This window comes from Bidens hawaiensis, unplaced genomic scaffold, assembly GCF_021521415.1.
Source record: "Bidens hawaiensis isolate Kalapana, Puna unplaced genomic scaffold, B.hawaiensis_p1.1 tig00024992_1, whole genome shotgun sequence".
Lineage (NCBI taxonomy): Eukaryota > Viridiplantae > Streptophyta > Magnoliopsida > Asterales > Asteraceae > Bidens > Bidens hawaiensis.
Genome location: NW_027493967.1, coordinates 307,683 through 330,602, shown reverse-complemented (window position 1 = coordinate 330,602; position 22,920 = coordinate 307,683). Strand labels below are relative to the sequence as shown.

General features: G+C 35.9%; 1 protein-coding gene across 1 annotated transcript; it reads right to left on the bottom strand.

Moving 5' to 3' along the window:
- Window positions 1-368: 368 nt before the first annotated feature.
- Window positions 369-2,457, bottom strand: LOC143570475 (uncharacterized). Its single transcript, XM_077056117.1, has 4 exons — window positions 2,383-2,457; window positions 2,080-2,198; window positions 1,705-1,926; window positions 369-417 (listed from the first exon to the last, which is right to left on the bottom strand). Exons 1-4 carry the CDS (start codon window positions 2,455-2,457, stop codon window positions 369-371), a joined length of 465 nt encoding a protein of 154 aa, XP_076912232.1.
- Between the last annotated feature and the right edge of the window lie 20,463 nt (window positions 2,458-22,920).

Sequence of the window (22,920 nt, the reverse complement as noted above, 5' to 3'; positions counted from 1 at the left end):
CTGAGGGTGCAAGCTTACGAAAATTCGAGGATCTACAAGGAAAGGACGAATACACTTCATAATGCATGACTAAAGTTGAAAAATGATTTAAAGCAGACGACTAGGTACTCCTTTATAACTCTCGCCTCCGTTTATTTCCTAGAAATTTGAAGTCTAGATGGTTTGACCTTTCATGGTTAAGGATGTTTTTTGAGTACAAAACTGTTGAATTTGTTCATAAGGATGGACATAGCTCTAAGATAAACAGTTGACGTGAAGTCGAAGACTCACTCAAAAATAAGTCGAAGGTCCAGACCGTGGGCCACGGTGGTCCTCAGCCACCGACTTCATTTTTCTCCTACTTTCGCCTTCTCGAGTCTCTGGTTCCTTCAGTTTCCACTTTGCACTTCAAAGCAGCTCCGGAACCTCCCTTTCAACCTGCAAATAACCACACAAAAGTAGTTATCAAATCCTATGAAAATATTACTTATTACATAGCCTTTCATATCGTTTAAACACACTTACGGTTCATACTCCAATGCACCCGTCACATTCCCACACTAAACCGTTGCTTGCCCCCAAGCAACACTTCACCAAAACATTTTTTTTTCATTTTCAACTTATAACCACCAATCAAACCAACAATTTCGGTTCAGTAAAGGTCCCAAGTCAAACCCTATTCCCTCATTTCTATCGGTTTGCACTAGTATACTTGATAATCTGTTTAAACCATAGAATTCTAACCAAACCTAACATGCTTTCAGTTTTTACCCACAAATTACACACATTTACACATTAACCCTCTTTTTGGTGATCATACACGCATTTTCACAAATAACCAATTCTCGCATACACTTGTACAATCATCGAATCTCCGCCTGTATAAATGCTTTGACACAAATGCAAATCAAGAGGGCTTAAAACGGGTTATAACGGGGCTAGGTGTAAGGGTATGGAATGGAATATTTAAAGTAGCTTAAATGATCTGATCCTGATTATTACAAACAAACTAAATAACCAATTAAATAAACAACTATAAACATCACTAACTTACTATAAACATCACAAAACATTTTTTGCTTGAACAAATTTGCAAAAAACCCGCGGGTTCCCATAGCTGAAATTCTTGAAATGCGACCCACCATCACTAATAATAATCCGCGGGATACCAAACCGAACAAAGCTGTTAGCTTGAAAAAATTTGCAAACCACCGAATGGTCGTTAGTTCTCATTGCCATCGCTTCTACCCATTTGGGCATATAATCGACCGCAACCAAGATATATAAAAATCCATTTGAATTTGGAAACGGGCCCATGAATTCAATGCCCCATATATCAAAAATCTCTAACACCAAAATCGGTTTCAATGGCATTTCATCACTTTTTGTGATACTACCCATCTTTTGGCAGTTCAAGCAAAGTCGGGCATACTCACTTGCATATTTAAAAATGGCGGGCCAATAAAACCCACATTGAAGTACCCGATAGCCCGTTTTCTGACCGCTAAATGACCTCCACACACCGATGCATGTGCATGAGTCAAGGCCTCCCACACCTCGGAGTTGGGAACACACCTCCTTATCACTTGATCCGAACCAATCTTGAATAAGACCGGTTCATCCAAAATTTATTGTTTCACTTGGGACATGAACCATTTCCTTCTCTTCTTCACCCAATGACTTCGAATAGACCCTGTGGCAAAATAATTCACAAAGTGAGCATACCACGGTGCGGTCGACACAACTAACAATATTGAGTCGGGAAACCGTTCGTTTATCTCCACCAGGTCATCAACACCCTCCAATGGAATTCGGGATAAGTGATCCACCACTTCATTTTGACACCCATTTTTATCCCGAACCTCCAAATCAATCTCTTGCAAAAGCAATACCCACCGAATTAAACGCGCTTTTACATCTTTCTTCTCCATCAAATACGGAACCGCACTATGGTCCGAATAAATGATCACCTTACTCCCCCAAATATACGAGCGAAACTTATCCAAAGCATACACCACCGCAAGCAATTCCTTTTCGGTGGTGGTGTAATAAAGTTGTGCTTTGGATAATGTTTTACTCGCATAATAAATTTCCACTGACTTTTTATCAACTCGTTCACCCAAAACCGATATGATAGTATTATCACTAGCATCACACATAATACCAAATGGCTTTGACCAATCTGGTGGTTGCAAAAAGGGAATTTTCACCAACTGTTCCTTCAAAAAATTAAACGCTTGCAAACACTCATTAGTAAAATCAAAAGGAGCATATTTTAACAACAAATTACATAAGGGTTTTGTGATCACACTAAAACCTTTAATAAGTCTCCTATAAAAACCCGCATGCCCCAAAAATGACCATACCCCTTTAATGTTTAGGTGGAGGTAAAAATGATATTACCCGGACTTTTGCCTTATCCACATCCATTCCCCTTTCTGAAATAACGTGACCCAACACGATAACCTCTTGCACCATGAAGTGACTTTTCTCCCAACTTAAAACCAAATTTTTCTCAACACACCTTTTTAAATTTTTTCTAATTCATTAAGACAAGTTTCATAAGTTGGACCAAACATAGAAAAGTCATCCATAAATACCTCAATTGAATCCCCGACCATATCCGAAAAAATATTCATTATACAAAGTTGAAATGTGGCGCTGGCATTACACAATTCGAACGACATTTGCCGAAAAGCAAAAGTGCCATAAGGTGAAGGTGGTCTTGTGTTGGTCATCTGGGTGGATAGCAATTTGATTATAACCCGAGTACCCATCCAAAAAACAGTAATACTTTTGACCCGATAGTTTTTCAATAAACTTTTCAATAAATGGTAATGGAAAATGGTCTTTAGATGTAGCGGCATTTAGTTTACGATAATCAATGCAAACTCGGCACTCGGTGACTGGTCAGGCGGCGATTCGTTCACCTCTTTCATCTCTAATTACCTGTATACCTGCTTTTTTCGGTACCACCTGTGTAGGACTTATCCACGCACTATCGGAGATGGAATATATAATTCCCGCATCCAACCACTTTTATTACCTCCTTCTTCACAACTTCTCTCAAATTTGGATTCAACCTTCTTTGAGTCTCTCGGGTTGGTTTTGCATCCTCGTTGGTGATGATTTTGTGCATGACTATAGACGGACTAATGCCTTTTAAGTCCGCAATTGTCTACCCTATAGCCGCCTTGTTGATCTTCAACACCTTCAACAATGCTTTCTCTTGAGACTCATCCAAATTAGATGCATTAATGACTGGTAGTGTGTTATTATCCCCCAAAAATGCATACTTTAAGTGGCTAGGCAATTCCTTCAATTCCAGTTTTGGTGGGCATTCCAAAGACGATTTTGTACCTGAATCGATCTCGGCTGCTAGAGTTTCAATTTGATGGGTCCATGGTGGTCGTCCTTCTTTTACTGCCAACACGACTTGATTCTTCTCTTCCATCCTCAGTGCACAAAGATGTACCTATTCAGAATAATCACAAACACATACTTCCAAAGCATCTTCCTCATAATCATGCGGTTCACACATGTCAACTATATCTGCCATAAAACACTTATCACCACATAAAGAATTAGATCCGTTAGTGAACACATTTAATCTCATTTTCCTATTTCCGAAATCCTTATTAACCGTACCCGATTGATAATAAATAATAGCATGAGCGGTGTTTATAAACGGTCAACCCAATATAACAATATGTTGTTGGGTCGAGTCAACCGATGAGTAGTCTAAGACAAAAAACTCAACCGGATAGTAAACTTCATCAACTTTTACTATCACATCCTGCACAATCCCTAGGGGAAGTTTAAGAGACTAATCGGCTAACACAACCGTTGTCTCAACCGGTATTGAAGGACCAAAATCGTATTGGTCATATAAACCCCCCGGTAAAATGCTTACTCCGGCTCCAAGATCTAACAACGCCTTTGACATTTGAAAATTACCTACTTGAATATTTATTAAAGGCGTTCCCGGGTCTTGAAGCTTAGGATGAAGATCCCTTTTTAAGACCGCACTTACCCGCTCGGTTAAATCAACCCGTTTAGGCAGTTTTTGTAAATACCTATTCAGATCTAATCAATCCTTAATCGTATTCAATTGATTAGACTTCGGATCTAGTTAATTGATATGTTCTTAGTTATATAATTGATAATAATAGTAGTAATAATAAGATTAAACGAAGTATTGAACGAGAGAGAGAATGGACAGAGGTTCGGTGTAATATAAACAATACTTAAATTACTCAAGGCTAAACAACCTTATATAGACGATGGAACCCAATTCGTTACACATCACGTAACGAATTGGCTCCATTCGTTAACTTACATAACTTAAAGGGAAAGCATAACGAATTAGTGATTCGTTATACCCCCATTCGTCAACCTTCCATGACGAATTGGAAACATACATAACGAATTATTGTCCATTCGCTAAACATCCTTAACGAATGGACATTACATATAATGAACTGGCTAATTCGTTAAACATCGTTAACAAATTAGCCTATACATAACGAACTAGATGGTTTTACATAAATACCCTTACATTAAAATAATAATAAAATACAACTGACAAGTTACAAAGAATCTAGACGACAAAATCGTGCACTAACAACCTCGTCTTGAGCTCTTTGTCTTTAATTACTTGAAGCGCTTTGTCTGCCAATCACAACAAGTATGAATCCCGAACTCTTGATGCACACATACGACACGCTGGAATTGCATAGCTCGGTTGTAGTCTTTATGGCGCTCTATCAAAATCTTGTTCTCGAATATGAAGTCATTGTCGGTTTCGAATAAGATAACTAGCCACATCGGGTCGATAAATCTAATAACGCTGGTCTTCAAACCTTTACCCGGTACAACGATGACCTCGCCGATACGATTATCATAGTACCATCGATTAAACGATAGGTGAACACTCTGTGTAAACGTCTTCACCGGTACATATTTCATCGTTTTTGGCGGTTTAACTTTAACCACAGGTTTTCTCCAACCCGTAAGAGGATCAATCTCCTCAATGCGCTTACGGATTGGGGTTGGTGTCTTAAAGAAATTAAAACCACGGTTTACATCCAAGAGAAAATGTTGGGGAAACTATTATGCTCGACGATCTCCATTGCGATTAATAAACGGTCAAATCGCGAGGTTACGAACATCCCAACGCGGTAGTGAGAGAACGTCAGTGATATGCTGATAATACATAAAGCCGTTCTCCCACTTGACAATACAAAACTTTAAATCAGAATCGTATAACCATGAAACAATGTCACCTTTCACAGTCGACACGACTTTGAATGTTGTCTTCTGATTTGCTTCGGCCCATGCAACAACGTCCATTTTTTGTTCTCGGTCAACGTAACTATATGCCTCGATAATCTTACGAGCCCTTGTGCTCCGGTACTTAAACCACCCCAGAATATCAGCCTCAGTCAGATAAGCATCTCGTTCAGACATCTTGGCTTTAGTCTTCAATATCTTCTCCAAATGGTCTTCAGCAGCTTTAACATTTTCTTTAGTAAAAGTAGGAACACCCTGATCAAAACTTGATCGTTGATATAGATCAGGGTATTCCTATGCTCTCATATCTTCTATTCAATCTCCTCTTCTTCATAAATAAACGACGTATTCCCATGTGGAATAGTCGTATCAAGTAATACTTCCTCGTCATTCACCACGCCCACGTCATCCTCAGCTTCCAAAGCGTCGAGTTCTTCATCATTCAGAACTAAAAGTAATGAAATCTATTCGCTCGTTGGGGACTGATCGAAGAACTGTCTTTCTTCAATCCCGTCAAGGTTAGCAGTGCTCATCACTACGCCTTTCTTGAAGTCCTTAAATAGGATGGTGTTGGCCTTGATCGACTTAATGATGAGCTTTTTTTCCTAAACACCCGTACCCGTACCTGTTTAGTACCCGTACATGTACCTGTATATGTCTATTGGGTACGGGTATGTATACGGAAATTTATCTGATTATAGGTATTGGTACTTTAGGGTACATGTACTGGTAGAAGTACGGGTATTACGGGTACTGGTACCCGTTTAGAATATGTAGGGGTTTTAATTATGTTTCCGACACATATGACTTAACTTTCAAGCAGGATTTTTAAAACATGAATTTTATATGTGTATATTCATATATTGTGTATTCATATATTTTATTTCATGTATGTGTAATCGTGTATATATCTAAATAACACGTATTAACTTTCTCTCTTGTTATTATATAGAAATTGAGGAAGCAATAAATTACAAAAAGGAAAAGAAAATGAGTTTTATATTATGGCTGATTTGTTTCATTTTTAGTGTTGGTGTTATGGTTTGGTTGCGGTATTATGGTTTTGGTATTATAGATAACTGAATGTCGGTATCGTGCCGTTACTGATACATAGTTTAGTGGAGATTTTTTTATCAGTTTTGTTATTAATATACTAGGAAAGGAGCAAAAGAATAACTGAAAGAAAGGAAATCTTGGAAATCTATTAGTTATTCGTTAAAGTTTCGTTTATTCAATGACCAGAATTAGATGGGGATATATCGCTCGGAGACGTAGAACAAAAATTCCTTTATTTGCATCAAGCTTTCGGGGGGCTCATTCAAGACTTACGCGAACTATTACTCAACAAAAAATAAGAGCTATGGTTTCGGCTCATTCAAGACTTACTCGAACTATTACTCAACAAAAAATAAGAGCTTTGGTACCCAAAATACTTGTACCCATACTCGTACTCGTACTCATTCAAGACTAACACCCCTTTCAATTTGGCATTTCTTTATGTTTATATCACAAACTTTACCCAAACGGCTTGTTTAAGACTTATCAATGCACCAATGCAACTTAAGCACTAAGTCTTTTAAGCTTATTTCTTTCTTTATATGGGACCAGATGATCAATGTACTATCATTTTTTTTTTCTTCAAAACTCATTTTTTAGGAGCGTAACAATAAATTCTATCGCCCCAGTCACTTTCAGTCTACAGATTAATGGCTATCCTATACATCTACAAGTAGATAACAGGACCATAATATGCAAGCATGTTCCACAAACTTAAATAACCGACATAAAACGCACAACAGTCGCCCCAACTACTTTTCACTATCAGGTAAATGGCTATCCCGAACATCTATAAATAAATATTATGACCAAACATATACACGTATATGCCTTCAAATCTGAGTAACTAACATAATTTTAAGCGAAAGAGTTTAAAATTTTTTTTTGGTTTTTCTCTATACATACTAAACACAATCTTTTTGGCTTTTTCAGATTTTTCTTTACAAACAAAAACACAATCTTTAGAATTTTTCAAATTTTCAATGTTTTTGATTTTTCAAAATATTTTAAACAAAAATCACAATATTTTTGTATTTTTCAAAAATTTTCAATGTTTTTGGTTTTTCTCTATACAAACGAAATCATAATATTGTTGTATTTTTCATTTTCACCCCCAAAACATAGAAAAATAAAGATAATTATCCTTGTTTAAGGATCTCAAGAAGAGATTTTAAATCCATTTAAACCAAGCAGAAAGTTAAAACGCGTTTTGTCATATGCTTTGGTAAACAGGTCGGCTTTTTGAAAATCAGTGTGCACTTTCTCAATATCAGTTAATTTTTTTTTCAAAGCAATCCCATATAAAATGATATCGAATTTCGATATGCTTAGTCTTTGAGTGTTGCAGGGGATTTTTGGTGATACTTATAGCAGCAGAGATATCAATAAAGATGAGAGTAGTAAGAAACATCAAACCGCAATCTCACAAGTGTCGCTGGATCCAAAGAACCTGTGAATAGCAACACGAGGCTGCCACATACTTTGCTTCTAGGGTTGATGGTTAGACAGTTGTCTGCTTCTTACACTGCCAGGAAACAAGTCGGCTTCCTAGAAATTGACAACCCGTTTTAGTCAATTTGATGTTGATCTTGAATCCTCCATAATCAGAATCGGAAAACGCAGTGAAGTCAAAACTATCATCCTTGGGATACCATAACCCGGTGTAAGGATTACCCCTCAGATAGTGAAGTATACGTATAACCGCCACCAGATGAGTCACTCGTGGACTAGATTGGTACCTGGCACGCAAACAAACTGCAAACATCATGTCAGGACGAGAAGTAGTTAAATATATTAATGAACCTATCATCGCTTGGTAAAGGGTAAAATCTAAGATATCCTCCAATTCGTTCGGTGACAAATTGTGACCCACGGGAAGAGGCGTTGAAGGGATTTTTCCAGCAGTTATCTTGAATCAGCTCAAGATATCCCTCACATATTTCTTCTGATGAATGAATATTTCCGTATCAGAGTGATGAACCTGCAACCCTGAGAAGAAATTCATCTCCCCCATTGAGCTAATTTCAAACTTCATCTGCATCTACTACTCAAATTCCTTACATAGCTTGTCGTTTGGTGAACCGAATATAATGTCATCGATATATATTTGTACAAGGAGCAGATCATCACCAACGTTCTTGTAAAATAAAGTGTAGTCCACAGTTCCTCACTTGAAGCCATTATTGGTAAGATGGTCAGCAAGTGTGCTGTACCAAGCTCTCGGGGCTTGGTGTAGACCATACATGGCCTTGTTGAATCGGTAAACACGGTCCGGATAATATGAATCTTAAAAACCAGGAGGGTGCAAAACAAACACTTCTTTATGAAGTTCCCCATTGAGAAATGCACTTTTAACATCCATTTGATAAACCTTAATGTTTTTGAAATCCACATAAGCCAAAAAAATTCTTTTAGCCTCCAATCGTGCAACTAGAGCATATACTTCCGTGTAATCTATGGCTTCTTGCAGATGAAAGCCTTGAACAACTAATCTTGCTTTGTTTCTGACGATAACCCCACGATCGTCTTTCTTGCACTTAAATACCAATTTTGTAGGAATTGGTTTCTTAACTCTAGCGGGTTTGTCATTGAGATCCCATACACCCAGTCGATGAAACTGTTGCAACTCTTCTTGCATTGCCTCTACCCAAGATGGATCCTCAAGTGCCATACGAACATTCGTTGGTTCCACTTGAGATAGAAAGCAAGTGTATTTTTAGAGATTCATGATTCTCGATGTGTGTATATCACTATACGCACACAATATGTTAGCATCATTCGAAGTAGCAACTTGATGACGTGTTTGCACACCTACGTCAAGAACACCAATGATGTTGTCAAGTGGATGATAACAATGAATCCGAAGAGTAGGATTCTTAGACACAACAAAAATATTAGTTAAGTTAGTTAGATTCACCTCAGCATCATGAGACGATTCACCAATCTCATGTGTTTCAGGAAATGGATCCGAGGAGGAATCAACATATTGACCATCATCTGACGAGATGGAAATCACATCAGATGTATCAGGAAGATCATCTTGTGGATTTTCATCATAATTCGAACCAGAAGATCTTGGAGGTAATAATTGATCTTCTAAATAAGCACGTACAAAGTCTTCATCTTGTTGGTCAACTATTTGAGTGAATGAGTTAAATAAACTCTCAATGTCTAACATCCAATCAGGTCCTTTATCAGCGGGAGATGTGGTGTATCGTTGACAATCAACATGGTACCGCTCTTCTACACAACCGGAAGTATAGTTAAATACACGTTTCTTAGGTGATGCGTAAGCTAAGAAATAACATTCAATCGCTTTTTCTTCAAATTTTCCCGCATCTTTCTTCAACATAGTACAAGGACACCCAAAAGGTTCCAAATACTTTAAATTAGGCTTTCTCTTGTTTAGATGTTCATAACTCGTCTTTTGAAGCTTCTTCACGGTCAAAACACGATTAAGCGTGTAGCAAGCATATTCACAGCCTTATTCCAGAGTTGAACAGGAAGCTTAGAATCTGCAAGCATTGTTCTGCAACAAATAGTATTCTATTCTTTCTTTCTGCAACACCATTCTGTTGAGGTACATATGGAGCACTGTATTCTCGATGAATTCTATTTTGAATGCGAAAGAAATCCAATACATTATTTTTGAACTCCGTACCATTATCACTACGAATATGTCTCACTTTTAGTTTATACAGTGATTTGATCTTCGTGATTAGATTTGATCCAGAATGGGTGTTTGACCTTTCGAACTCATAAATAATATCGAAGAATATATTGAATAGTCATCAGAGACACCTATAAAATACCAATCACCAGCAATACTCGCACGATTAACAAGACCAAACAAATACATATGAAGTCATTCCAGTGGAGTATCAATGGTATTGATTAACTTAGAAGGGTGTGACCTTTTCTTCTGTTTGCCCTTTTTACAAGCAAATCCTCATCAGATGTCTTTGGCTTTTCTGACTCCTTAGCCTTAACCTTGACCGGTTTCTCCTTTTTCACATGAGATGCATTTGAACCATACACAGCCTCCTTAAATTCATAAGGTTCACACAAAATGTGATTTGAACTTGGAATGTCCTGGTTTTTGTGTACTACTTCAGGTTCAAATACATCCTCAGTGATTACCTTCTCAGCATTTTCAACAAAGATTTTGTTACTTTGAATATGTGGTTTCTGAGATGAAGATCGGGCATTCAAATTGTCATTTTTAACCACTTTAGGTTTTATCTCAACAACAGGTTCATTAACAACAACTTCCTCTTTCCCCGCAAAAGAATTTGCAGTTTAATCATTATGAAATGGTCTTCAACAAAACCTACAACTTTCTTTGAATTTTTTTGCTTACTAGTCACTTCAATAATTTCATTTAGCAAAAACGAAGAGTTTTGAAACTTGCCCAACTTGCTTTTCAAATCAAGAACCTCATTCTCAAGTACTGTTATCTTAGTTCTATGTTTCAAAATCTCTTGAAATTGTTGATCAATAGTCGTCATTTTGACAGACAATTCAACTTTCAAGTCATGGTTACTAATAGACAATTCTTATATTTTCTCCCTAGATCTCATTTGTGATTCTAGTGATTGTCCATGTGTATCTTTAATTGAAGCAATTTCTTTTTACCAATAGGTCATTATGCTCTTTCAGCGATTCTAACCTAAGCTTAATAGTTTCACAATCAACACAAGACACATTCGCAGATAATTTAACAGAAGAAGAAGAAGAAGAAGAAGTAACCTCGTCAATCTTGGCCATGCATGCAAAAGAAGTTGGTTGCATATGAAACGAATCATCAGAATCTGATTATGTTCCATTGTCCGATATGTTCCATTGTCAGAGGACAACTCGTTCACACTAACGTCTTGAAATCTTTCATTCAGCTCGAACATAGCCAAATTTGCTTGATTATCATTGCACAACAATTTTTGGGTCCAATATGTCCCTTCAACAGCAGCAAGAAGAGCTTGTGATCCCGAATAAGAAAGTCTACTACCAGAAGGCTTATCAGCAGCATCATTACCCTTCTTCACACTTCTATCTTGGCTTCGCGGTCCATTATACTCTTTCTTTGGCTTATCACACTCTTTGGCAAAATGACCAAATTCTTGACAGTTGTAGCACTTGACTTTTAATTTATCAAAACCAAATCCCCTGTTTAGAGATGGTAGATCTTTACAAGTTCTTTGCATGAATTTCTTCACTTTTCTCACAATCATTGCCATGTTTCACTTAAGATCCATAAGTTCCAAATCATCTGGATCGATTTGGTCATAATATTCATCAGTTAGCTCACTCGTGTTAATCTTACTACCAACCAAATTCTCATACGATGACATGAAAGCACATAGAAAAGCAAAATTCTGTTCAGCTTCTTTCATACTCACGTTTGGTGGTGTAGAAAAGTTATTTCCAATAGCAGATGCTCCTGAACCTCCAGAATTTTCAGTAAATCCAGATGCCATAAATCATGCATTAGGATCACTATAAGTTGATGATCCTTCGTTTGTACTCTGAGTAAGAAATGCAGTAATGGGAGTTGCAGTGCTACTTAATGGCATACAAACTCCATAAAGAGATGGATCTTGATTTTCTTTTGAAGATGTTTGACATGTCAGATCATATTCTCTAGCTTGATGTTTGACATGTCAGATCATATTCTCTAGCTTCCACTTTTTGCATTAATTCTGAAGCCGTTAGATCTTCATTCTTGAAATAATTATTTTCTTTCAACACCAGCAGGAATGTTGAATATGAACCCGGTAAAGCATTCTTGACTGTACCAATCTTGCCAGATTCAGTGGGTTCCATCTTCAATTTGTTCACTGCTGCTATCAAATGGTTAAAATGAGTAAGCATCTCTTCAACAGTCTCACCCTTTAATAAATTAAAATTTCGAAATTGAAACTTCAACATCACTTCTTGCTTTCTTCTGTGTTTCCTATGCTTCTCATCTTAATGTGTTGAAACAAAGAAGCACATATCTTAATACTCGCAACTTGGTGAAATATGTTATCGGGTAAAGCCATAGTCAACAACGAATATGCTTTGGTTTCAATCTTTAAAGCTATATTTTCCTCTTTCGAGTATTGAGAAAAAGCTTTTGGGTTAAAACCCGTAGTTTCACTACCAAGCATCGAAACTATATAAACGTCATCAAGACAATGAGAACAATAAGGATGCACTGAACCAAGGTGTGCTCGAAAACGTTGTTTCCATTTAGCAAAGTCACTGATCTTCATCAAACATAGACATTTCGAAAGAGATACAATTTCCGCATCAAGGTGTAACATTTGTTGCATCAGTACGTTTTGAGATGCCAACGCATAAAAACCATCGAAAATAGAAATCGTTTTGATACGTATTGATTAGCATACTAAAACCGTCGTAACTGAGATCCGGATTATGAACAATCAGTATTTTAGTTCATTTACTTGCGTCTGAAGTATCACTATCACCTCATCGTTAACCCGTTAACCCTTAATTTCGTCTGGTGTCGCTAATCATTAACCCTAACCTTAATCGATAAATTATAAATTGGATTAATCAATTGAGTATTATAGGGTTTGTTTAAAAGGGGTTATCTGTCTGTCTGTCTGTTCTTTTAATTTGTTTTTGTTCTGAAGTTTTTACCAGCTGCCATAATAGTGAAACTGGTTATGTTTGAGTGTTAAAGAACTGCCTTGGTTGGGGGCGCGGATTTGAATCCCTCCAGCCGTTATTGTTATTTTTTTAAACCATTCATTAGATTGAAATATAAATACATTTAAGAATGTTATAAATTATAAATATAATTATAAATTGATATTTTATATAAAATAATATATTAACCGGTCATTTTTCCAAACCTTGGTTAAACCATATATATATATATGCATATATATATGCATATATATATACTATATTAATATACATATAGAAAGGGCAAAACCGTCTTTTCCACAAAACTCTTAAAATTAAGAGTTGTATAACTCTTATTGCATGTATTACAAGTCATGAAGCTTTTAGTACCTTCCCACCATATCAAAAACCAAAATCTGGATCACAATTCAAAATTTAAATCTCTTCTCTCTCTCTCCCTCAAACAAATTCTCAAGCAGCTCAATTGAGGCTCACCAGTGTCTCCACCACTCAATCAATCGTCACATCCCTTTACCACATCGCCACTATATACTACTGACCTTGTGGTTTATCAAATCTATGAATTTGAATTCATATTTTCTGTTCAATTCAACTTTGACTTTCTAGGGTTTCGATTTAAATATGATGTGACAAAATTAGTTGTTGATATAATCTGTATTGATGTTTTGGTTACAGGAATCGACGATTGGAGCTGTGTTTATGTCGCAAACCCTAGCCATGAAAGATGTGACTGTGAAGTTTGAGTTCTTGCATATGGCTGGTCAAGAAATGTATCATAGTTTGGATCCTATGTACTACAACACTAGCACGATACTATTTTTATTATCTGCTTGAATTTAAGCTTCATAAAAAATTGTTTATTTAAGGTTTTTTTTTGTTTATGAGATTGGACTAGAATTAATATTTGTGTGTTTGGAATATTACAACAGAAGTATGCAATTACACCCCATTTTTACTTCTTTAATATTAATTCTTAGGGTTGCGCCTGCTTCGGTAAAATGATACTCTCTTTTTTGCAAATGGTTATATTTTTTTTGTTTTGACTTTGTATCTTGAGTACGTTTTGAAGGGAATCATTCTACGAGCTGCACTGTATGAAACTAATGTGCTAAAAGCACAAGGATCTTTCAATGTGCCAAATTAATGTTATGTTGTATAGTTTTTTTAATCTATTAACAAAACTGTGGTTAACAGAAACTGAACTTGCAGCTTCATTAATATCACATAATCCCCTTTTAAAGTTTTTTCTAAGCAAGCATTTTAATTCTGTATGCAGGCTAAGAAATTGCTCTTTAGCTTTATGGTACATGAGTGATAGCATAAATGGTGTAGCTGCGCCTGCAGCTGATACTTAAGAGATATTGTGGGGAGCTAATTTCTTGTTAACTATCTAGATCATTATTTATCTTATGATTCCTATCAGGTTCTATCAATTGCAATGATGTTAATATTTTTATTAATGTGTTATTATATCCATATTTTATAGATGTATCTTCATTGCAGGTTGTTTACAATGAAAAACACTGTTGTTTGAGGGTTCCTAACGCAAGTTTTAAGAAAAGGGTATAAAGGTCACACACTTTTTTTTTATATTTTTATATAAAAGATACCCGTTCAGAAACTGAGATTTTATATTTATCCTTATCCATCAAATTAAAATCAGTGAGACGATTATGTTATTATTAATTTTATAAATCTCATTATTGACCTTTTGCACTGATTAATGTTGTACACTATTATTTCATCGTAACGACGCTTGAATATAACTAACACATACTCAAATTGGAAAAGTTTATTTAGTTTATGTTCTTTGGATTAGGGGTGAGCATAAAATGTGTAATTTTTCAAACTAATATTATATCTTAATGACGCTTCACTTATGCATAATTATTGTTGGCTTATGTATATTTGTTCTTTTTGTTCAGAATATCATGATCATACTCATGACCCTGGTGTTGCTTCAGTTAGCATAGTTTGTGAAGGAAGCTTAGATCATGAAAAGGTTGGTTGTATGAAATTTTCATTTTTTTATATTCTTATTATATAATCGTGTTAAAATACTTATTTCCACGTGACAAAAATCTCAAGGTTTTAGAAATGCACCAGGAAATTCTGTCGTTCTCGCATCCAACTACTACGCAAATTTGTCAATAGAAGTTGCAGATTAGATTAAACTCATGCATAATATTCTGGTCTTCTAATTATGTAAGTTACTTTATTGAACTTTGAAGACTCTTAATGTCACACGCTGGTTTATACACTTGTGATATAATAGTTTGGTTATGTGACTTGCTTAGCTTAAGATTCCAAAGAAATTGTTTGATTGAAATGTATTCAATGTTATATGCTACAAAAGCTTGTAATATGTTTTTCTTTCATAGATTCGACCCGATTGAACTTAAGCCTTACACAATACATACAAAAAGATGGTGCACCTTTCATCATTGCAACTTCGTTTGATAACTTGAAAAATATTAAAATGTATAAATTTCAGCTCGAGCCCATGTTGGTGCAACATGTATTCCCCGAGTTCAGCCCGATGGGGCCATATCAGAGAAAAGGTAATGTAAACATTATTTGGTTATGTTTTTTGAAAAGAGTATAAAGATATGAACTTGATTATAAGATTATTCATTTTTTATCTGTTAGGTTGCATGGGACTCCAGGACAATATGCCCATATTAATTTGTCTAACCTGACTAACTTGAGTGAAGCCCTTTCTTCCTAAACTGACTGATTAGAAAGAGAAATATAAACTAAACACGATTAGAAACCAAAAAAACAAACTGAACCAAAAAAATGAAACCAGATTGAAATAAAAAATTATGAACATAAACGAAACAAAAAAAAAAGACGATACCCAAAAAACATGAAAAAACAGAAACCAAACCGAAATTAAAAACTCAGCCCGATGGGTCAATGGGGCCATCATGGCTGTTTTGAAAACAAGAATAAAAGTTTTTAATTAACTTTTAGGTAAAACTACAAATACTACGATTTGAGAAAATGTTGGTTGAAGTTTTTAATTTAAACCAGCTATGTCCATTTCACGTTTTTGCACTTAACTTTTTTAATTGTGTAGAAAATTAACTGAAGCAAAAAAGCCAAATAAAGTTGCAGAACAAACGAAAGAATGCATGATTTCTCGTCATAGAAAGATACCCAGTTTTTAGGTGAAAATTAAGTTACCAATTTGCCTTTCGGTTTATTATTTTTAATTACTTATTATAGACATTGAATTTTTAGCTGCAAATTCATATTATCTTTTACAGTTTGCTCATGGTATGACATTTGAAGTGTTCGTTACATCCGCATATTCACGTGGTCATGTTGTTGGTGGCCTTGATTTAGTTCACAAGTTCAAAGGTAATATTTACAATGTTTTGTTACTGATTTATATAACTGGTATGCATTTAGAAAATAAAGTAAAAAAAGATTTGGACTAAAGGTGTTTTTGGGTCAACCCAACCCGTTTAGACATGTACATTTTGGCTTGACCCACTATCATATTTTTGTTTGATCCCTCTATATTTATTTATTTATTTATTTATTTATTGGCATATTATTAAATAAAAAGTCCAATTTTAACTATTGGTAAAGTTAATTGTTAATTTATAATTGTTTCTAAATTTTAAATTTCTTTTTTGCTTAGGCATTGAAGTTTTCTCAAATGGGCTTTTATTTTGGGCCTTTTTTCAGAATACTTAGAGGCTGTAATAGATGCAAAGTTGAAGACGATATCGATAGCATGTATCTTGTTGGACTCTTTCTTCAACTAGATGTAAATGAAGGGAGTTTCATACCAATTCTCCATGTTTTATTGCAGATATATCAAACTTATGAGACTGGGGGCTATTAGACTCAAAGCCGAATGATCCATTTTTGTTAATATTTTAAGGAAATATTAATAAAAATGAAAATAATATATACTCACAAGTTAACATTTAAAACTTGATTAATATATATATAACAAGTATTTTACATGATTTATAAGTTATATTTTAAATGAAAATCTTAAACGGTTCGTTTTAAACATAAATCCGACAAAACCGACGAAACCGACAAAATTTATGAAAAATAAATGTTAATCAATGAGATCAGATCTCGAAGATATCAATTATAAAATGTAGATCTAATCTTACCTTACTAGGATCTAGTTCTTATTAATTACTCTTAATTAGTAGATATATTATATATTAGTTGTATTAGGTATATAATAGCAACAGATTATGTGAAGCTTTGATCGAGAGAACAATTGGATAGAGGTTCGTTTTTTTTCAATCAAAAAATTAAATTAACAGAGGAGTAAGCCTCTATAAATAGACGATGGATCTAATTCGTTACACAAATTGTAACGAATTAGAGTCCAGTTCGTTAACATTACTGTGACATTCGTGACAAAACGAGGTATACTATATTCACTACGTAGCAAGTAAACGATAAATCGGTTAATTCGCATTGATTAAACGAGTAACCGACTGATACTAATTATGACCCGTATACATACTGAGGGGTCATATACGAGTTATATATATGTTATAGAGGCTAACATATCGATATTTAGGCCCCAGTACGTTTAAAACTTTTTAAACAAAAAGGTTTCGTTTATCGATACGCTATAAGCTTAAACGCAATCGTTAATATCAAAACGAGCATTGTAGCATCCGTTAAGCCGAAAAAGATTTATAAAACACTTATATGACATGTTCCAAGCAATCCGTGAAAATATTTTGGAATTTTACAACGAGTCAGTACGTTTTTCTTATTTTACAAAACTAAGCTGAAAAACACCCATTTTCGCGCTGGTTTTCGCACTTGAACTAGTTTTCTTGCGAAAAACCGAACCCGAACTAAATTTTGGACCGATTTTTACGCGTGGCACGAAAACCGAGGCACCATTGGGCCAAAAGGAGGCCCAATGGGCCCTTATAACTTGCGGCCGCCAAGGGGGACAGCCCACCCCCTTTTAGTATCTTTTATATAAATAAATATTAAGAAGATATTTATAAAGGAAAATTTCCAGATATCAGCAGACACTCTCTTCTTCATCAAGTTTCATCAAAACCCTAAGGTAATTAGTTATTTTTCCTTGATTTTTAACCATGATTAACATAGTTTAACCATGAAAAATTAATCCTTGATTAGTTTTAAACATGTTTAACCATCCAAAAACCATAAAAATCAAGTAAAACCATGTTTTGATGTTAAACATGTTTACAAACCAGGAACATATACTTTTTTGGTCAAAATCGCGGATTAGAACATGAATACAACGTTTTTACGGTTAGAAAGTTCGGTTTGAAGCCAAAACCGAAACCCTAATTATCAAGGCTGTCACATGGATGATTTATGCTTGGTTTGATGTTATATGATATGTAGATATACTGAGTTTGCAACCCGAGACCCGGAGAGTCGTTTAAGCTAGCAAAACTCATCGAAAACCGACAAGGTAAACCCGTAACACTCGTTTAAGGGCTGTTTAGTATTAGGTTGTGACGTGCTTGTTTTTATCTTGTGAAAATTTTCTGGGACATTAGGGATCATATGAATGAGTCCCTGTTCAAATTTGGTAATTTTTCGATAAATGGAGAATATTTGGTGAATTTATTTCCGTTTATGAGCGTTTATTTGGGAAAAATAGCTAAACATATTGAAAAATTCTGAAATTTGGTTTTGGATACTAATATGTGATGGTAAGATCACTGGTAAAGTTTGGGGATCATTGGAAATGCCTAAGTATGGTTTGTGCAATTATGATTTAACCGAATCTTAATAGCCGAAAAACACACAAAATGGCATTTTTTCAAAAGAGTTAGGTTCTGGAGATTTTGCAGGGGATATGTAATAAAATTGAGGCCATTTGTAAAAATTATCGGATTTTTCGGAGGTCGTTTGATATAAACAGGCCATTTATTACACGATTATAACCTATTAAATGAATTTTTATAAGTAAATAATTAATCATAAAATTTCTGAAAATATTTTTATAAAATTCTCCATGTCTTAATGTATTTTTGCAAAAATTTACATAATTTATATATAAGTACATATTTAGTTATGATTAATCAAAGATTTAAATTATAATTGTTTTAACGAAACCGGCAGTTTTGTGTTTAACGGACTGACTGGTGTGTCAAAATGTCAAAAGTGGTCAAATATCATATTTTTGAATGATATTGATAAAAACCAACTTTTTACGAGAATTCCGGACAATTCGGGTGGATTGTACACGTTTTGTATAATCAAACCCGTGTGAAAACGGAAACGAACCCTGCGATCAAACCAGATACCGAAACCTTAAAATTCTTTAATAAATCAAATCATTTTATCAATCAATATATTTACTTAAGTTTATGTGATCTTACCTAATCCCGAAACGCATAAACAACCAACTTGGCTAGGCTCGGGAAACGGTGAAACTGAGCCAAATCCAGTTTCTAACATTTCATAGTATACAACGTCACAATCTAAGACTATGGTCATGCTCTGGGCCTAACAGCTATACCCAGATTATCTATACAGCCCGACTTAGCTTGAACACTGTACTAGTATTAACGATACGATACCGTTTATAGGAATCAGGCTATAAGCGAGGCACCTGACTTATTGATACATAATTTCCGTGCGAACTACGATAAGGTGAGTTTCACGACCCCCACTTTCTAAACTGTTTTACAAACTTTTGGGATGAAAAGCGTGTTTACATATACTTATATACTTGAAAACGTGTGATGATGTGGATTATCTAAGTACTAACACTTGACAAGTCCCCACAAACACAAGTGATTAACTTCGTGCCGGTAACGTGTGGATAGTACTATCGGTTTGACAAACCCAACTGACAGAGCCGGTGGGGTCTGCCGGAACATGTTAACCCAGTTGCACATTGTCATTTAAACTTATTACATACTGCTATGTGGTGTTAGACATAGTACATACTTGGGGCAAAGTGGCTGTTAAATGCCAACGGGAGTGCATGGACAGGGGTGGCCATGTGTTTTAGCTCGTTTCGGTTTCACTTGTGGCTTAGTATAATACATCATACACATACATGTATACATATACACAGTAAACTTTACGAACTCGTATACTAATTTCGTTGATACTCGTGAAACATGAAACTCACCAACTAGACGTAGTTGACCCGTTTTAACATGCTTTTCAGGTAAAGCAAAAGTGGAATGATTTGCTTACATGCTTGGTGTTAGAAGGAGAGTTGAATAGCTGTGAATAGACGCAGATATATAACATTAAATAAAAAGCTCGTAAACTGGTTATGTGATTCTCATCTAGTTTGTAAACATAGTACCAACCCATGTAATATGATGTAAATTAGTTTGTGAATTTCTTTATAAACAATGTTGATGATACCAGTTTTATCTGCTACATTCCCGTATTACGCTTCCGCAACTACCTAGTCGGGGTGTGACAATTACAGACTCGATAAGGAAACATAACGAATCAGTTGATTCGTTTTGCTCGATTCGTCAACATTCCATGACGAATGGGAACATATATAACTAACTACAAGCCCATCCGTTAAACATCCTTAACGAATGATAGTTACATTAAATAAATTGTCTAGTTCATTGAACATCCTTAACGAACTAGCCTTACATTAACGAACTAACTATTTAACATATATATCTTTTTCGTTATAATAATAATAAATACAAAGACGATAAATACAAAGACTCGAGACACCAAAATCGTGCACTAACAAACACCCCCTCGTCTTGAGCTCTTTGTCTTCAATTTATTTGAAGTGCTTAGTCTGCCAGTCCCTACAGCTATGAATCCCGTATTCGTGACATACACGTACGACACGCTAGAATTGCATAGCTTGGTCATAATCTTCACGGCGCTCAATAAATATCTTATTCTTGAACAGCACGTGATTGTCCGTTTAAGTTAAATTAACGGCCACATCGGGTCGATAATCTTAATTAGCTCGGTCTTAAAACTTTTTTTCCCAAAACAATAACGGCCTCGCTAGTACGATTATCATAATACCAACGGTTGAAAGATAAATAAATATACTGATGAAGCGTCTTGACTTGTACATGCTTCATCGTGTTTGGCGGTATTACTTTAAGCACTAGCTTCCTCCAACCCGTTCTTGGATCTATCTCATCAATACGTTTACGGATTGGAATCTACAACTTAAAAAATTTAAACCCATGGTTCATTTCAAACAACAAATGTTTATGGAACCAATCTGCTTGACGATTTCCACCACGGTTAATAAACGGTCGACACGCGAGGGTACGTACATCCCAACGCGGTAATGAGAGAACGTCAGTAACGTTTTCATAATACTGGACGTCGTTCTCCTATTTTATAATACAGAGCTTTAACTCGGAATCGTAAAGCCATGAAACAATATCACCTCTTACTTTAGACACGACTTTGAATGAAGTCATTTGATTAGCTTTAGCATGTGTAATGGCTTCCTGCTCCTGTTCTTTATCTACATACCTGTGCGCCTCGATAATCTTACGTTCTCTTTTGTCTCGGTATGCAAACCATCCTTGTATATCAGCAAAAGATGGATCAGGATTCGATTCAAACCTCTTGCCTTTACCCTTTGATACTTTATCCAAATGATCTTCAACTGCTTTAACGTTTTCTTCAGTAAATATAGGAGCACCTTAATCAACGTTTGATCTTTGAAATAGATCAAGGTATTCCTCAGCTTTCACATCTTCGATCTCAACCTCCTCATCTTCATAAATAAACGACGTATTCATCGTAATTGTCGTATCATGTCAGATTTCCTTGTAGTTCTCAACCTCAACGTCGTCCTCAGCCTCTAACACATCAATTTCTTCATTATTAAGACTCAGCAGTATCGGAATCTACTCGCGTGTCAAGGACCGATCGAAAAACTGTCCCACTTCTATCTCATCCGCATTCACCATGCTCCTAACCACCCCTGTACTATCATTAAATATGACAGTATTAGCCTTTATCAACTCGCTAGGTTGTACATTCATCGAGTCCTGATAAACGACCACTTGTTTGTTCAAATCACCAGCAGCCTCACTTTTTCTGGCACCAGAGGATGAGCCGTGAGCTTGTTTCTGCTCACTTCCTCCAGTACCTGACGCATCCGGATCCTCGTCATCATTCTTCAGATTCTTTAAAACATCTTCTTTACACGTAAGATGTAGAATGAGATCCTCCAATTCCTTCATCTTCCCCTGAGCGGTAACGATCTCACGAAGGGCTTTGGTCTGTTTTTGACAAAAGGAGACAAACTCATCAGTTTACGCTGATTGATCAACATTTGCTCTTGTGTCTGTCGCTCAACTGCCATTTGATTCTCATAAAGATGAATCAAGCTCAAGAGCTTGTTCATATGATTCTTCTGTGGCATAGCATGAAACGATGGAGGGAACGGCTGTACTGGACCTTCAGGACGATTAAGCCTCATGAACGACATGTCCATAGGCTGTGTCGGCAGGAGTGTCGGTGTTGGTGAAATCACCGATGTAGCAATAGTAGGCCTTGGTAAAGTAGATAAGACAAATTGCGGAATCATACCAAGCCTAGGATCCGATGTGAGTGTGGTCTTCAATGTTAGATCCGGGGTGCTAGTAGTAAGCGGCACCGCCGGTCTTTGAGGAGCAGACGACCTTGGAGGTTGAACCCCAAATGATATACCAGCACCTTCAGTCACTCGACGTTTAGATAACTCACCACTAGCCACATCTTTTCCTCTTCGCTTTCCTTGATCAGCTTGAGCAACAACTGCCTCAACATTAACACTCATTGTTGATCATCCCCACCATCATCTCCATCACCACCGTCGTTCCCACCTGGACCCTCTTCACTCTCGGAATCTGAATCATCGTGGATCCAGCGATCATCAGAAGGACATACATCTGCTGGATTAGATACATGACCAATCAAACGTTTGAACCTTGGTTGAGGATCATG

Bases quoted from the DNA above. Each gene is read 5' to 3' on its own strand.
- LOC143570475 (XM_077056117.1), bottom strand. From the start codon at position 2,457: ATGGTGCAAGAGGTTATCGTGTTGGGTCACGTTATTTCAGAAAGGGGA. The intron at 1,927-2,079 runs GTCAGTGGAAAT...TTCGGACCATAG, and splicing joins GGTGAACGAGTTGATAAAAA to TGCGGTTCCGTATTTGATGG. The intron at 418-1,704 runs GTATGCTCACTT...GGTTATTTGCAG, and splicing joins GTTGTGTCGACCGCACCGTG to GTTGAAAGGGAGGTTCCGGA.